The sequence below is a fragment of the Cynocephalus volans genome, chromosome 11, assembly GCF_027409185.1.
Source record: "Cynocephalus volans isolate mCynVol1 chromosome 11, mCynVol1.pri, whole genome shotgun sequence".
NCBI classification, from domain to species: domain Eukaryota; kingdom Metazoa; phylum Chordata; class Mammalia; order Dermoptera; family Cynocephalidae; genus Cynocephalus; species Cynocephalus volans.
The window spans coordinates 3,252,040-3,270,437 of record NC_084470.1 but is presented as its reverse complement, the minus strand read 5'-3'; the positions used below and the strand labels follow the sequence as shown (position 1 = coordinate 3,270,437).

Here is an 18,398-nt window from a genome sequence, read left to right as displayed (position 1 = left end):
TAGTTTTCTCATCTATAAAATGGGACTATTACAGTGCCTACCTCACACAGTCGTACTAAGGCTCAGACAAGCTAGTAAGAATTTAATGGTACCTAGAATACAGTAAGTATTTGGTAAGTACGATTTCCATATCAGAGATACATTACGAGTGGTAACGGGTTGGGAGAAGACAGTCATGCACATCATTACAAGAGTTGAAATACCATCTGAACCCACTGGCCAGACAGTCTGGAGGAGCCTCAGGAGAGAGAAGAAACACCAGGAGGACGTTAAATGGGGCTCTCCAGAGAGATGGGTAGTTCTTGAAAAATCTTTTCACTGTTCCTCTGATCCTTCAACTCGTTCCAAAATATTTTGGTTAGTTTGTCTCTAGACAATATATAGATAGAGAGATATAGATAGATAGATATCTTTTTCTTGCATCTACTGGAAAATGTACCCATTCGTGCCTTGGAAATGTCTTGAGACCCATGAATCCAAAGAAATTTTGGCTATGTTAATACAGTGCCATGTAAACAGAAAACCCACTAAGGAGAGTTCCAGGACTAAACAGTACAGAAATTCACCAGCAGCAAGTTATTTCCATCTCTGTGATGGTCTGGACCACATTTGACTGTACAGTAATGCTTCTTCCATGAGTTCAGTCAATCAGGCTTAGATTGATGGTGTCAAATTGAGCTCACTAACTTTAATTATTTTGTTCATTCTAATTACTCAGGTGCATCTTCCCAAAACCTGAACAAGTTTATAGAAAGGTAAGTGGATGATGGACATAAGAAGTTGTTTCTAAATTTGGTGTCTCATTTTGAAAAAGGAATTAAAATTCTCTTTTGTGACCCCATAACCTTTTTTACTGAGCTTGTCAGTCACTATCAAAACACTAAGATATCATTTCTTGAGCCAGTGAGCGAAAGAAGTGACTAATATAAGAATGTCCTCAAAGCAGGATTATAAAAATGAATGCCATGTGGCTAAAACTTAGGTCTGACAGAAGTACATGAAAAGACAAAAGGATTATGTCATATTCCTGCTTTATGCATAAGAAAACATCTCTGTGCTCATGTTGGGCTTAAAATTCAGAAGTGAGGCTCTGAGTGCCCAGAATGGAAGCCTCAAGAAGCCCTTGCTTTTTGAATCGAGCACAGGTCCACAGCTGTCAGGATGTCCTACAAACATGGACATAAGTAACCCAGGTAACTCATCTGTGCCTACTGATGACAAACGCTACCAGAAATGCTGGGAAAGATGCCAGGAAGACGGCGGTGTGTCTGTTCACCTGGAACCCCGGTCCACTCTTTTCAATTCTATGCATTTAAGTGGACTTTCCCTAATGGAGGGGAGTAGGTTGATGATTAGAGAAGAAGAGGGGAGTGGGAGTGGTTACTGGCTATCCTGGAATGAAAGAAAAATGCTGAAAAGTTTACCAAGGGGGCGGCCATACAAAGTATTTTTCACAGGCCCGGCCTGTGTCACTGGTTACAAAGCGAGGTTTCCAAGTGTCTGACACTCAGATTCCATCTGTGGCTTCTCAGCTTGTCCAGGAACCAACTGTCGGACCATCCAGCCATCGTCATATACGCCATGATTGGAAACGATGTCTGCAATGGGTAAGTTACTGAGGGAGAAGGTTTTCAAACTTCTGTGGCTCTGGGTGTCCCCTTCTTCCCCACCCCCCTCCACACCAATTGCACTGCATCACTGTGGCCTGCCATTGAGTTGAATTTCTCTGTCTTAGGAGCAAGTCTTAGACACACATGGAATCAACAGCACCAACCTGAGAAGCTGAAAACTCCTTTTAAAAATATCTGACCCATTAACTCTCAACTATGACTTCACAAGTGGGTGTGTCATGATCAGTTATGAGTTACATCACAAGAAATATGCTACTACTAACCAAGAATCTAAGCCTGAGAATCATGACTGTTTAAATAAAATAAGGCAGAAGCCCAGTTACACCCTAAGAACACCTTCCTTACTCACGAGCTGATACCTCCTCGCATGACAGAGACAGCACAGCGTCACAGCATTTGCAAAGAAACCACGTGTAACTCACGGCCAATAGTACTTATGCCAAGGGCCCATAATAAGAATGTAGTTTGACTAAACTGTTAATATCAGTAGCGATTTCAGAATGTTTAATGCCTTAGCTCCCCCACAACAGTCGGAGAGGTCTCTCAAAATCTGTGTATGAGCTGCATGTGTGAATGCCATCTGTCCTGTGATCGTGGCCAAAAAGCAAAAGCAAAAGGTGAGACAGAATCTAGAGCAACTCCCCAAACCCCCAGTAGCCACAGACCCGCTGTTTCAGAAAACAGAAAAGTAAGGCCAAGAGAGGTTGTGTGACTTGCTCGAGGTAATAGGATTGATTGACAGCAGAGCTGGCTTCCTACCCGGTGCTGCTAGAGGTGGCCCACCCTGCTCGCTGTCCACCCAGGGCTGTCCCATGCTTCCCCCACTGAGCTTTGCAAGGCTGTGCTACAGACGAGCTCAGTAGTGCCAGTGTGTTTGCCCTTGTGGGTAGCTCCATGGAACGCTGATGGTGAAGGAGGTGTAGACATCATGGGTGAAGTGAGTTCAAGGCAGGAGATGACCCAGAGATGCTGATGTACCACACACCACTGTGGCTCCTCTCAGGCTCCTTTACTACTCTCCCCAGAATCCCAAGTCAGCCAAGGCTACATGCTGGGGATCCAAGTCCCTACCTGTGGGACAAGCCACTTGGGACTCTCCAGTAAATAGCAAACACCCTCCAAGGCCTGTCATGAGCCAAGAGCTACTTGGTCCTCTTTATCATTTCATCCCCACAGCAGCCCTAGGAGACAAGTATGATTGTCCCCATTTTACAGATGAGGAAATTGAGGTTCAGCAAGGTTAAGAAACTCGCTTATTCTGCTATTGAGTAGCAAAGCTGAGAGCCAAGCCAGGTACTCCAATTAAATTTCATGCTTTCTACAGTCCACACCGGCTTTATTTGCTTTCTTTTGCCCGTTCACTTTTTTAAAGTATGTATTGAGCACTCATGATGTGCCAAGCACTGTGTCAGGCTCTGGGATACAACGGGGAAGAGGCCACAGTCCCTGACTTTAAGGAGCTCGTGGGAGGAGAAGCACTGAAGCCCCAGCCCCATTACAAAACAGAACTCACCAATGGTCAGACCAGCCAGTGCCCTTCCAGCCCCGGGTCATGTTCCCCCAGAGGGGGACAGAGAGCAAACTAGTTACACCAGACAAAGAACACCTGCAGAAAGAGGCTCTGACTGCCAAAGCCAAAATCCCTGAAACTGTATTTTTCAGCACAAACTGCTTACAGAGAGGCCCCTCCAATCCAGGCCTGCTTTTACTTTACCAAAGAGCCAAAGGGCAGGCAGACATCAGCCAGAAACCCGTGCCAGCCTCTCCCCGCCGGTGATCTGGGCAGAGAAGCAGCAAGCATTTGGGTGAGAGAACAGAGCTGGCAATGTGGGATGTCTCCGTGGTGCCCACTCTGCGATGTCCTGTGGAGGGGTTAGAAAAATAAAGACAGATGGCGACAGCACCTCCCCATCTGCCAGAGCGTCAAGGTGGAGCAGATATCTCGAGATAAGCAAAGGGATTTCATAAAAGGCTCAGCAAGGAGTTACATAACACGCTCGTCCTGGATCGAGTTTTAGGATATTCGCTAGACCTTTTCTTTTCTTTTTTTATGATGATGCTAGCTCTTACTGGAATAATGCTGCTGTGTGCCACTTTCTCAATTCTCCAAACTCATAAGCCTACTCAGTAAGTTGTTAAATGAATGAAGGTCGTGATTAGCAGATAGCTTTTGGCATCAGGAATTCAAGAAGAAAGGTAATATAGACAAATCTAGCTTTCTCACTGTAACCCCACACAATTCAATCTAAACTAACTCAGCTTCCTTGGGCTTTTCCTATCACTGCCCTCCAAAGCTTCATAATGTGAGTGACACAGAAGGAGAAAAATTCCTGGAAATAGGGCAAATGTGGGTGAGCTACAGCAGCGGAATATCTGGGTGGCAGGGTCAGCAATGGGAAAGTGAGAATGACCTCAGAGTGTCAAATCATAAAGGCCAATGACAACCCTCCCCCAACATCCCCAATATGACATACCTGGCAATAACATTGGAATTGCTGGAAACATGATAGAATCATACTAACACTAGGCATCTAACACTAGCCACATAAATTGACATGGCTCCACTTTTTAGAGTGGACATAGAAATCGTAAACAGTCCATTTTCATCTAATGGAGAGAGCCAGGACCACCCACCCAGGGTGTCTGTGTCGTCCCGGCCTCAGTGACTGTTTTTGTGCAAAGCTGGTGCTTCAGGTCATGCCTGGGGCAGCTGACCAGCACTGCAGTGAGAGGAAGTCAGCCGAGGCACGGACAGGTCACAGGCACCGAGGAGCCCTGACTAGCGGGAGCAGTCCATGCTGACCATTCAAATGGTAGAAAGCCCAGCAGGAAGAGAAGGGCCGCGACTGCTGTCGGAGGGATTCTCTTTCCCAGGCTCCTCAGTCAGAGGCATGGACGGCAAAGAGAAGGGTAAGCAGTTTCCCAACCAGCCAGCACATTCCAGGCCACAGCCACTTTTAAGGGCCTTTCAATGCATCTCTTTGCATGGGGCGACGTGGGCCCAGTGAGTCCCCACCCCACTCCTAGTCTGTGTCATTCAGACCTAGTCTGAATCCCAATGATTGCAAGTGGCTGGCTTGAAAAAGTCAGCTCTTACCTAGATGTTTCAAAAACACAAATGCCAGCTGCAAGTGATGTCACAGCACTCCATCAGGACAGGTGTCTGGGCTTTAGCTTTGTTCTGGGAAGCTGGTTATCTGCAGAGGCTGTTCACCTTCTCCCTTGGGAGGGGGCTCCTCTGTCTGGCATTAGCCAGGTGACATCTGGCTGGCATACCTGCCAGGGTAACGACATGATCATAGCCAGCCCTACACCCAGGGAAAAAGCCTTATTTTGCATGATCAGATACAATTCATTAGTACAATGATGGGCTTCTGAGACACCGAGGATCGAGGCGCCTGGCCATGTGTTCCTGTCGTGTGCAAGAGCATGTGGTGTGCACCGACTTCCCTCTCATTGCTTTCCCTGGTGTGACCATCTGGGCATCTGCTGTGAGCTGACTGCGTGTGAGGAAGGGCACCAGGGCACTAGGGTAGACAGGCAGACCCTGGATGGCCGGGCAGAGCTGACACAGCTCCCAAGCACCGGGGTTGAAAAGAACTAGACACTTTGCGTTCAGCCCATTCAGCCTTCAGCAGACATCAGACAGACCTCAGAGATATTTCCCAAACCACTGGGGCTCTTTGTCCCCAGAATACTAGTACTAAGTCCCCCCAAAAATCACCAGAGGAGAAAGAATACACAGATCAAAATGGCACTGAGAATTTGGAGGGACAGAAGTCAGAAGAAGGTGACCCCCCACCAGTCCCATACACCCTTTGCCTTTGCCTGAACTAAGAATTGGTAGATTTTGCTGTGCACATTAAAGGATGTAGGAAACAAAGCACATGAGAAAAGTACGAGGGAACAAAGATGACTAGAGAATGTCCTGTTAGCAACACCAGGTCTTTCGTCTTTATTTTACTTAGCAATTAGCCATTTTGATTACAGTTGCTTCATTTGTGGGGTGCCCTTTTATGAGCACAAATTATCTAAGACTCTTTATCATCAGGGTTGTCTCTCTAACCAAAAAATAACTGTGGAACGGGGAGGCTGGGAGACTTGGCAGCACCTTCTCTTACTTCACCCACGTGTACTAGGAGAGCGATGGTGCTGCGGTGTGACTGCTCCATGCCCGCAAGCCGTGATATCAGCAGGAAGAAAAGAGGCTGGCAGGGCCGCTGCTAATGGGCAGTGTGTGCTACAGTGTGCTAGTTTTACCAGTGACAGGGGATGGGGCCCAGGCACTCAGCTCGCCTTTCATTTCGCCCCTGCTGTCGCACTCCACACACACACACGGTGAATGTGAAACTCGGTTATGCTGGGTGGGTCCTCTTGGTCTGAGTAAACCCACAAGGCAGCTTAAATCCCCTTTGCAAGCTGAGATTCTTCTAGCACTGTTTCTGCACATATGCAAATCCAGCCAAAACCCCTGCCCGCCTGCTGCCCCTAATAGGTAGGCAACCTGGTCTCAAATCCTTGTGTGTGCTTTCTATGCAAGCTAGGGAGGTTTTTATTCAAACAGTAGTATAATTTTTTCATGGCAATGAAAAAAACATGAACTTAGCATGCATTTCTACATGCTGAAGTTTTGTGAATCTGACATCCTTTTCCCCGCTTTGGAAAACCCAAGCAACCAACCGCAGCTAACACCGCACTGGCTACTCCAAAACGCCAGACTTGCTCTGCCTTCTCACCTTCTGGATAGCCCCCAATTTGGGGGGTGATTTTATTTAATCAAGTGAAATAGGTGGAGGGGGAATGACATAAAATTACAATGTTTTTTGCCCTTCCCATTAAAGCTTAGGTAGAGTCCAGTTTTTTCCCCTAACTTTAGAAAGGAGAATAAAAATGTTATGGGAATATGTAACATTTTTATTTCTCTGATGACAAAATAACATTTATTGTGAAAAGATTGAATAATACAGGACCTAGAAAGTGAAATTTCCTGCTCCAAGCATGAGAGTTTGATGTACTTTCATCCAAATTTTTCCTATGCAAATTCTAACTTACAGAGTTATTAATATTCATTAAAATGAGATAATACTATGCATACTACTCTGTAATGTGTTCTTTGTAATCAACAATACTTTTCAGCCATCTCTCCATGTTAATGTATGCAGATTACTTCATGTTTTTAAATTTTATTTTATTGAGATGAAATTCACACATTATTGAAATTAACCATTCTAAAGTGAACGACTTACAATGTTGTGGAACCACCTACTTTGTCTAGTTACTTCATTCTTTTTAACTGCAGTGTAGAGTTCTTTTGCATAGATGGACCATAATTTATGTATCTAGGCTTTTTAGCTTTTTTCCAATTTTATACTCTTCCAGGTAATGTTGCAATACTTGTATATACATTTTTGCACGTTTGTGGAAATGTTATTATAGGATAACTTCCTAAAAGTGAAATGAATTTTCTAAATTCATTTTTTTATTGAAACGTATTGATCATGCATATTCGTGGGGCCCAGAGTTGAATATTAATACATGTGTACAATGTGTGATGGTCAAATCACGGTAGTTGGCATATTCGTCATTACAAATGTTAATCATTTCTTTGTGATGAGGGACATTCAGTCTCCCCCCTTCTAACCATGTGATAACATGCAGCGAGTGATAGCTAATTATAGATGCCTAGCTCGACTGCACGCATAGAACTTAGTTTTCCTAACTAGCTGTCTTGTGTTCATTAATCAGCCTCCCCTTTTCTACCCCCGCTTCACCTTTCAGCTTCTAGTATCCACAGTTCTACTCTCACCTTCTGAAAGTTCAACTTATTGTTTGCTTGCTTGTCTCTTTCTTTGTTTCTTTCTTAAAAGTGATATTTCAAGGTTAAAAGTTAAACCAACCTCCAATTTTGATACACTTTGAAAAAGTGTATCAAAAAGACAGTGCCAATGTTCATTTGAGAGCTCCCTGAAAAGTCAGAGCAGTGGATATCCCTCGGGCCTCGTTCTGTCCCCTCTTCCCATATCACTTATGCCCTGGGTCCAGCCTCTGAGCAATGGACTTCCTTTACCTGGTTTGGAATCTGTATTAAGTTCCCTGGGGCTGCCATTGCAAAGTCCCACAAACTGGATAGCTTGAAACAACAGAAATTCAGAAGCCCAAAATCAAGGTGTCAGCAGGGCCATAGTCTCTCTGAAAGCTTTAAGGAAAAATCCTTCCTCTTCTCTTTCAGCTTCTGGCAACTCCCAGCAGCCCTTGGCGTTTCTTGGCTCTGGCAGCGTGGCTGCATCTCTGCCCCGCTCTTCTCGAGGCCCCCTTCCTGCATGCATCCGGGTGTCCTCTCCTCTCCTTATAAAGACACTAGTCGTCAGATTTAAGGCCCACCCTAATCCACATGACCTCATTTTAACTGAGCTAATTACATCAACAGAGACCCTATTTTCAAATAATGTCACCTTCCATGGGACAATTTTTAACCTAGTACAGAATCATTAGGAATTTTAAGGACTCTAAATTGAAAGCAGCTCTATACCGTTATTCCATTTAGGTTGACAACAGGCAGTTTAGAGCCTACAGAGTAGATGAAAACCTTAGAGAATTCTGTATTCTACTCCCAGGTTAATGTGGTTAATCCTAATTCAAATTTGTTATGTTCCTGACAGTGTGTACAAAAGTCAGCTGTGCAAAAAATAAACGATCATAGACATTTATTAAAGCCAAAAATGTTCTACTTTCCCTATTTATGCCTTGCCTTTAAATATAACTTTAAATGAATAAATAAATAAATAGAACTTAAATGTAACTTTCAATGATGTATTCCTGATACTTTGTACATTCCTTATTTCTGTTCTTTTCCAAACCAAATGAAAATAAATTAATCAGCTTACATGCAATAAATGTCTGTTTGAGGCTAAAGATCTGCTGCTTTCAATTCCCTTGAAACTGACATCTTTGTCTTAAATCTTTTGATTTTAGGCCTATGCTTCTTATAAGTACTTTCAGCACTTTCTTTTTCTGTTTTACTTCTATGAAATCAAAGAGAAAAATATCCTTTCTAGAGCACAAGCACTACTGTATAGAGAAAGACAGCAATGCAAAACGAGTTGTTGGTCGGCAAACGCTGTTACAGGGGTAGAGCCTGGAAAAGCGGTCCCTTGGGAAGTGCATGAAAGTCCAAACTCAGTGTGGAAGCTAAAGGATAAAAAGCAAGACATAGTGTGCGCACATAATGCAACTGCATGTCTCGGTGACAGCTGTTTCCCTAACTGCGATAAGTGTGAAAAGTTTTAGTTTTTTTAAATTTATTTTTATTAGCATATTCATTGTTACAAATCGTACTTATTCTTCATGCCTCTTATCCAATCTCTCCCTGCCCGTCCCTCCATCCCCCACTCCCCCCTCTAATAACCATAGATTTGTCCTCTTCATCTGGTAGATTAACTGTTCCTCTGTTGTGTTGTTGCCTAGAAGATCTGTCCAGCACTGAGACAGGTGTGATCAAGGCCTCCGTGTTATAGTAAATCAGATGCTGCTTCTGTTACTCTGGAGTGTGCTCTGTGGACAGAGAGGACCTCTTCTTTCTTTCTTTGTTTCTTTGTTTGTTTCTTTGTTTGTCTGTTTGTTTGTTTGGTCTGCACTGGTGCCTCTCCTCGTGTCAATGCAGTTGAGAGTCTGGCGTGCCATCTGCATGATGGCTGTGACTGCTGCTGTACAGTCTAGCTGCTTTTGTGGCAGCCATGGCAACTGTGGTGGCTGTGGTGAGCTACCTGTGTGCAAATAGTATTTTGGGCGTGCTCTTTACCTGGTTTTCGCTGAGTTCAGCTTCCCCCAGCTCCATGCCTCAGGACCATAAGGGTGAAAAGTTTTAAAGACCAAGTTACAGATCTCAAAATATCAAATAAATTATAAGCTGGACCCTTTTCATTCCATTGACTATAAGTCGGGATAGGTGAGATTACGCTACAGGAATAAACAGCGCTCAAATCCTGGCAGTGTAAAGCAGCAAACGTTTCTCACTCACGCTACGTGTCCATCAGGGATCACCCTGGGACTCTGTTCCTGGACTCAGATTGGTGAAATAGCTACACAGAACATCGCGCATACCCAGGGCAAAGAAAAAGCACATCCCAGAGGCCCTCCCACCACCAAACACGACACATGTCACTTCTGCTCACCACTCCTTGGCCAGAACCAGTCACGTGGTCCACCCCACCACAAGGGAGTTGCGAAGTAGTTTCACCGTGTGCCAGAAAGGTGGAAAGCCAGGAATATTTTGCAAATAGCTCCAATAACCACCATATTGTGCTCGCATGCACGCATATGTGTGTGTGTGTGTGTGTGTGTTTGTTGCATTTTGTACTCACGTGCATCTATCCTTATAATCAACTAAGATGTTTTCTGTTTCTTCCACCAACAGGTATAGTGACCCAGTCCCAAAAATGACCACTCCTGAGAAATTGTACTCCAATGTCATGCAGACTCTGAAGCATCTGAATTCCCACCTGCCCAATGGCAGCCACGTTATTTTTTACGGCTTACCAGATGGAACCTTTCTCTGGGATCATTTGCACAGCAGATATCATCCTCTCGGTATCAGTTTGAAGATATTTTTACTCTTTAACAACATTAACGTATATGTAGTTCGACCCATGCAGGAATACGCTTAAAATCATGGGTCAGAGCTGATGAAGGGAAGAGTCCCCAGGGGCAGTAGTTAAAGGTCATTATCCAAGGGTGGGCAGAATCAGATCCAAAGCCAGAAAGGGCAGCAGTACTTAATGAAGAGTTAGGACAAATTGAAATGCCAGAGTTTAAATCAGGAAACTCCCTTAACAGAAGGAGAAATGTAGAGTGAACAGAGGAAGCCCAAGCAGGAGACAGAATGCCCTGAGTGAGGGTGGGGAATGCCTCGGAGTGGCCAGTTAGAATTCTGTAAAACTCCTTCCTCCAGCCTGCACGCTCCCTGCCGCTCCACTCTCTGGGGGTCCCTGGCTCTGAAAGGTTTTAAACGTCCCACAGAAACTTCTAATGGCATCTGTAACATTCCAGATGCCAATGTGTACAAACAACGTAAAAGTAGTAGTGATTTACATGTGGAAGGACTGCCATGCTGATCCTTAAAACAACCCTGTGAGACAGATGTTTTCATTAACCATTTCCATTTTATAAATGAAAAAACTAAGGCTCGGAGAGGTTAGGTAGCTTGCCAAATGCTGCATAGCCCATTGTGTATGTCAGCTGGGGGGTAGAATGTCCTTTCAAAATCTAAGTGCCCACTTGTGCCAGGCTCTGTTCTAGGTACTGGGTAACCAGCAGTGAACACAATGGTCCTAATTCCTGCCCACATAGGGCTTATATTCCAGTGGGAGAAAGACTCCAGAAGTTGGTCAGAGGGTGATAAGTGTCACAGGAGGAAAATTAAGCAGGAAAGACGAGTAAGGAGAGCTGGCTGGCCTCAGTCCTCTCTGCTGCACCTACTGGGAGAGGCCTGGGCCCCTTCCCTGAGCCCCGTATTGACAGCACCTGTGCCAGTCCACATGCCGACGGGGCTGCCCCTGCCCTGGGATTACCATACCACCTCCTGAGACCAACCCAAGCTGAATGTGCTGGAGGTCCCAGCACTTTCTCATGAGCAATTCAAAGGGGCAGACTCATTGCTTGGTGCCCTCTTAGAGGGGGGCGTGCAGAGCAAGACTTCACAGCTGAGGTCATCCAGCTTTCCCTGGCACATAGAACCTTGTGTGCAGCTTTTCAATCTCCCTTGTCCTCCTTCTGCTGTCCCCATTAAGCCAACTCTCTGCTCCTGCCTCAGGAAATGTCACCCCTCCCCACATGAGAAAAGAGTAGGGGTCCTTTAACAAGCTCTCAAAGGGCCCCGGTCTCTTCAGGGGGCATGATGGTGGATACCCACATTCCAGGCTCCCCCACAAGGAGGAGGAAGTCATTTCACTCTTGAGTTACCAAAGGTGTATCACAAATACTATTATCCAAGCAAAACACTGTCCAGCCTCGCCTAAGGAAAGCATATTCTTCCTGTTCACACAACTGTGACCGTGCCCCTTAGTACTAGTAACGTGATCACACACAGGAGAACTTCACTCCATCTGGAATGCCTCGCATCCATAAAGGTCACCACTTGGGCTAAGAAGATTCTTTGAGCCATTTGATATGAAAATTGTAGTCCCCAACAGATTCTTGCTAAGTTTCTCCCATGTTCGGAAATACCTGGGGCAGGGGAAGTGTGCTCCTAATTTACTCCACCACACCAGCAGGGACTTCAGGTTTTCTGATGTCAAATCCCATTCTCTTTCCATGAACCCTGATTAGATCGCCTCCATAGTTTCTTCCGGACGTGCCACACAATTCACTTGATTGAACCACAGTATGTGGTAATGACTCCAGGCAATTTGGAAAAAAGTGAGGGAAGGAAAAAAGGTGATTGGGGGACCCATTATCTCTAAGCCAGTGGTTCTCAGCCAGCAGGTAGGGATATCCCCACCTGTTTTCACATCTGGGGGTAGAAAGGGGGTGCTACTAGCAGCTAGTGGGTAGAGGCCAGGGGTGTTGCTAAACATCCCACAATACGCAGGACAGCCCCCCGCAACCTAGAATGTCAGGAGTGCCGGGGCCGAGAAGCTCTGCCTAGGGCTTGGCCTTGCCTTCCCTTCCTCTGTTGGCCTCTCTCTGGCCACTAATCATGCACTGGCATTTCACAGCACAAGGGCGAGAGAAGGAAGAAGTGGAGAGAGGCTGTTCTAGATAAACAACTCTAGCTTTGAAAAAAAAAAGCAAAGCCAGTTAGGAGAAAGTTGAAACCATCTAAGATTTGGGGGGTCTTTTGGGTTTGTTTGTTTGTTGGTTTTTGGTTTTGTTTTTTGTTTTTTTGGCAGCTGGCTGGTATGAGGATCCAAACCCTGGACCCTGGTGTTTATACACCGCACTCTAATGAACTGAGCTAACCAGCCAGCCCATTTGTTTAAAGTTTTTAAGTAATTATTCACATCCCAAATTATCCCTGCTGCCTGGTTGCCATGGGAAATAAATTATATGTTACTCAACGAAGCATCAGCGTCCTTGCTAGAAAGGCTGGGGAAGTGGGTGGGATTTACCAGCTTCCCTGTTCCTCCCTTGGCAGGGCTCATAACTCACCTAAGGTGAGGGGCTTGCAGAGGGGGCTGCTACCCACACGCTGCCTTCCTTCTACTGCTCCCACCCCAGACCCGACCTCTGGATCTTCATCCCCACTGGACACGAACCAGCCATGAAGCCAGGGTAGGGCGGGCCCAGCCTCCAGGGTATGGGTGCGCCGCCTTGGTCAGAGTAGAACTCGTGGTAATCAGTGGCCAGACACTGAAGGGTGTTCCCAGGGCACTGTGCTAGGAAGCAAAAAAAGGGGTGGGGCATCCATTTATTTCTGTATTGGGACTAGAAGCGTGGCGATGATCACCTCTGGACTTGATTTAGCCAACTTTCAGGATTAGGAAAGCGCAGGGAGCAGAGGGCAGAGCAGCGCCCCTGGTCGGCAGTCCGCCCTCTGCTGCCTCCTCTCCCTCCCGGTGGGACCGGCTGGAGCTCAGCCAGACCGTTCAGTAAAGAAAAGGCCAAATGCCGCAGCACCCAGGGTAGGGAGTAGAGGCCCAGGGCAGGAACAGGCCCGGCTCCTCCTGCGGGGGAGGAGGCGTGACACCCCAACACCTGTCCCGGTCAGCCACTGCTGCCGAGGCCGGGGCCCCCCACGTTCCCCACCAGCAATTGAGATTTCTGCTGAGAGCTCATTGCCTGTGTGCGGACTTAGCAGGCAGCTGGTCTCACACATTAGGTTCTGTCCATGTAGATCTTTTGAGAAAAGTCAAGTCTGCCCAGGGCTGAGTCCTCTCCCCGTGGTCTGTGAGGAAGGCGTCCTGAGAGTTATCAGAGGGTCAGACGTGGCTGTAAAGCCAGAGGTTGTGCCTGCAAATAAGTCTGCACACGGGCCTTCCGAGAAGGGCCCCCGCCACAAGCAGCCACTTCATTTTGCCTCAGTTACTCAAACTTGAAACCAAAGGTCTTTTTCTTTAAATACCTTGTAATTTATGTTTTATTATTGTTTTTTGCCCATCTGGATTTACGTGGTTTCAATACATTCAGATGGTATTTCATGAAGGTGTAACTGACTGATCTTTTTTGGCAGTAAGCATCTATGGTCCCTAAGATTTCAATTATGTTCCAGCATTAAATAAATACCAAAGACCCTGCCCTAAAGACCTTACACTTACTGAGACACAAACTGCTACTCTAGACAACTGGGGGGACAAACATGCGCTTTAATCTTCAGAGGAGGCACATGACATCCACTGGTCAGCCACTGGTTCCCACCACACATGCATGCACGCACACGCATGCACACACACACACCACAGCTCTTCAGCCCGTGACAATTCCTGGCCACTGCGGGAAAGCCCCCCTGCCCCTGCTCCTGGGCATCTGATCAGCTCTCTTAACCAGATCAACTTTCTGACCAGGAAGTCACAGATGCAACCTCTTTACATGTATAACATGTACGTAGGATCCGTCTTTATACCAGGGCCCGTCCATGTGCAACAATCACACGAAAGCAATGGGGATAGGAGGCAATGCCTACAAAGAAAGAGTAAGTGACCAGCTGACAGTGCCAATAAGGAGAGACACATAAGCAAAGCATTTCCTCTTCTCTTTCTGCAAACCATAAGCTCCTCATAGGCACTTCCTGCCAGACTTGCATGTGATGAGCCCCAGAGCCACCCACCCTCTAACAGACAGAAATACCACAGAGAGAGCGAAACCCCCTCCTTAACCTTCCCAGCCATCTTCTAACTGCACCTAACGTGCCCTCATCCTGTCCAGCAGACCTGGCTACTCACACTGAGGATTTTCTTGTTATCAACTGGGTCCAATTGGAGGTGATGCCAGAACGGCAGGGAGATAGAGAGAAAAGGGAGAGGGTTTAAAGCCGGTCGGGATGAAGACACACCTCGTGCTCTCATCCCGAGGTGTGGGAGGACCTCAGCAGCAGGACAGCAGGAAGTGGGGGGTACGGCAGGAGGGAACGAGGCTGGGACTGGGCTTAACCCCTGAGGAGGAGGCCGCAGTAAAGTTCCCGGTACCCAACAGCAAGACAAACCCCAGTCCCTCTGGATATCAGAGCAATCCAGGCTTGAAGGTGGGGAAGGGAGGGTACGAGAATGTCACTCATGGTCAAGCATGAGGTGCCACCTCCTTCCGTGTTGAAGAGACCTCAGCCACGGAGCAGGGTAGAGACAGAGGCCACCCCTCAGGGTGGGAGGACACATCAGAGCCAAACAGAGGGTCAGGGTCTCAGCCAAGCTACCTAAGTGTCATTATGAGGCCACAGTCCCAACAGAGAAACCAGGTGGCCAGTAGGGGGGAGGTGACAGCTCAGTGACAGACCCCCGGGGAAGAGAGCCACATCAATGGGCACACAGGCGTCCCAGGGTGGGGAGTGGAGGCTGAAGGTGTCAGTCACGCAGCTGGGCTGGGCTGGGACATGGAGGGACGTTTATAGGAAGGTGCAAATTACAAAAAGCCAAAACAATAAATAAATAAATAGAGGGAAAGAAGTCTCAGTGGGTAAAGCAGGGATTGGGGGACAGATGGAAGCTCAGGGCTCTGTGTTGGGCCCTAAAAATGAAGTCCATGCAGTAGAGAGACCAGGTGGGTCACTGTGACTTTTACAGCCATAATAAGCCTGTGGCTTTCCAGTCCTGGGATTCATTCACCCACAGAGAGAGAATATATTTTTCCCCTATGACAAGAAAATTGAATCATTGTTCAGTCCAACTGGGCAGAGGTACAAGTGAAAGACAGGACTGTGTCCCATCACCTTCAACCTCTCTCTTGGCTCTGAGATAGGTCCTGTTAGTGTCCTTTATTTTTCCAAGCGTGTGAGAAGCGCTCATGGATACGGCATCAGTCACTCGCCCTGAGATTTGGCGGCCTGGATTTTGTGTGTCAGCCACAGAATGAAAGTTGAATTGCCTCTGGAGATGGATAAGACGAGGCGAGGGCCCGTGAGAGTTGGAGAGAGAAGAAAGAATCCCCACTCACAGATTCTGGGTGGGCAGCGACTCCAGGCAGGGCTCTGGGGGAAGCCCCGCATGGCGTCTGCCCTTCAGTCTTAGCTACCCTTTAACCTGCACCGGAAAATAAGTGTGAGGCATACCTGCTGATGAGGGCGACCCTTACCCCAGTGCCATGAAGGGACACAGGGCGCTGGCCTCCCCGTCCCATGGGCTGTGCAAGCATTTTGGAGGTCTTTAGTTCACCAAACTGCAGGACACTGCATGGTCAGAGCTTCAGACACCCAGAATATCCTGCCGGGTGCTCAGCATGGGAGAACTGGGTCAGGCCTGAGTGTTTCATAAACTCACTGAAAGTTGGATTCGATCTTCTACTGCCTTGAATGCTCCTCGTGCCCCACGGGAAGCTGGCATTTCATACCACTGCCAGGAGAAAGCTGCCGCTCTGCAAAGGGCTTGGTTCAAGGCGTGCTGGTCCACATGGAGCCCCAGGATGCTCGAATCCCTTTTCGCTGGAGTCCAGATGAGGCCAGCCCCTCCAGCCCTGTGTAGCCCATGCCAAGAGCTCTACAGGGGAGGGAACTCCGTAGTCCCCCGCCCCTGCCCCCAGCTCTGGGCCTGAATCAGGAGGGCTCAGAAAGAGGCAAGCACAGGGTTCCTCCAGAGCAGTGCTGACGGAGAGGTCAGGGCCAGTCCCCGGGAGGGCCAGCTTTCTGCAGGGGAGGCGGCTCGCCCACAGGTGGCTTGAAGTGTGGCTGTATCCCTGTGCACACAACATTCCAGGCCTCTCTGTTTTCCAGGCCAGCTAAATAGAGACGTGACCTACGCGCAGCTGTACTCCTTCCTGAGCTGCCTCCAGGTGAGCGCCCCTGCCAGCTCCAAGTCCACATTCCCCACCTGTCGCTGCTCCTCTTTAACCAAAGCCGTGATTTCCTGTCTCAGGTCAGCCCCTGCCATGGCTGGATGTCTTCCAACAAGACGCTCCGGACTCTCACTTCAGAGGTGGGACTGTCGCAGGCCTTCTGATGCCATCTTGGTCATTCTCTCCCTGTGTTTGCTGCAGTGTTTTCACTGGGATGGGCTGTGGCTGGGTCTCCAAGCTGGTGAATAACAGAATCAAAGTGCTGGGGGGTTTGAAAAGCCTGGAGAGCTTGCTGTGACCTGTCTGCCTCTGCCTCTCTCTGGGTCTGTCCCTCTGACTGGGTCTCTCAGTCACTGTCTCTCTCATGTGTGCACATGTGTACACACACACACACACTCACACACACACACACACAGCTTTTAAGGCTGTTCCCAGGCATAGCGGTAGAGGAGGAGAGATCTGAGCGAGGTTAGCCCTGCGTGTGGCTGGAGCTCTCCCCAAGTAAGTAAGTAGGTCCCCGCTTCTCTGCGGGAATCCATTGCTCAGGCAAAATGACGGGCGTCTTCCACAGATAGCGAATGGTCTCTTGTAAACGATTTCCTGGATTTTTTTTTTTTAACAAAAGAAATATATTTCATTATTTAAAAACTTGAAGAACACAAAAAAGCACAAAGAACAATAACAAAAATCACCCAAAATTCCACCGCCCAAAGTTAATACGTGTGTATGTCTTTCCATGATCACTTCCATAGACAGGTATTTTGGGGTTTTGCCTGCATAGTACGAGAATACACTGGATCTTTTATGCCTTCTGATGTGCATAAATAGTTTCTCCACATCATAATGTTGTGCCCATTTTAAAGAATACACATGTGAATGTACCATGATTCATTTCATCCCTTGGGATTGGCCATACAGGTTGTTTTCAATTTTTCAATCTGATAAATAGCATCGGGATGAGTAATTGTGTATATAAAGATGTACGTCTTTGTGTACATCCCTATTTCCTTAAGACAAATTTCTAGAAAAATTGTTAGGCCAGAGGGTATATCCATGTTTAAGGATTCGATCCATAATGCCAGGTTGCTCTCTAGAAAGGGTAAACTAATCCACGTTCTCATTCACCTACCCACGACAGCGTGCGATGTTGTCACGGTTACCATGGTTGTTCATCTCATCTTTGCCAATCCCATCGGGGGAAGTGGTATCCTATTGCTTTAATTTGCACAGATCTGATTCCTAATGATTGTTAACCTTTTTCATATGTTCACGGCTATTTGCACATGAATAGAACGTAATGTGCAGAGCTGCTCACGCAGCTGGCCTGGAGAAAGGGAGGCGGAGGCTGGTCGGGAGGCGGGTTGACCTGCTCTGCCTGAATTGTCCCACTGAAGTCAAAGTCTAGTTTTCATGCAATTCTCCCGGTTTCCCTCGTATTTAGAGAGCAGAACAACTCTCCAATACACTGAAAAAAATTGCAACCAGCGAGAAATTTACGAACTTCGATCTTTTCTACATGGATTTTGCCTTTCAAGAAAGTAAGTGACTTGGTTTGATAGAGACCAGAGCAGCAGCTAGTTCAGAGCCTGCCCGGGCAGGGTGCTGACAGCCTGACACCCTGACAGGGTGACTCCTGCACATTCTCATGCACTCTTAGCTCTCAGTATTTAAAAAAGATAAAATGTGAGACTCTTTTTTATTTTATTTTATTTTATTTTATTTTGTCGATATACAATGTGGTTGATTATTGTGGCCCCTGTTACTGAAACCTCCCTCCCTCCTCCCACCTCCCCTCCCCCCCGCAACAATGTCTTTTCTGTTCACTTGTCGTATCAACTTCAAGGAATTGCAATT

At 47.0% G+C, this 18,398-nt stretch overlaps 1 protein-coding gene across 2 annotated transcripts in view; it reads left to right on the top strand.

The window, feature by feature from the left end:
- Positions 1-18,398, top strand: part of AOAH (acyloxyacyl hydrolase) — a 228,126-nt gene that overhangs the window by 191,261 nt on the left and 18,467 nt on the right. For both annotated transcript variants that reach the window (XM_063115109.1, XM_063115108.1), the window contains 6 exons: positions 719-755; positions 1,533-1,607; positions 10,045-10,217; positions 16,483-16,541; positions 16,625-16,684; positions 17,986-18,082. In XM_063115109.1, coding sequence (XP_062971179.1) covers positions 719-755; positions 1,533-1,607; positions 10,045-10,217; positions 16,483-16,541; positions 16,625-16,684; positions 17,986-18,082 — 501 coding nt within the window. The remainder of the gene's footprint in view (positions 1-718; positions 756-1,532; positions 1,608-10,044; positions 10,218-16,482; positions 16,542-16,624; positions 16,685-17,985; positions 18,083-18,398) is intronic.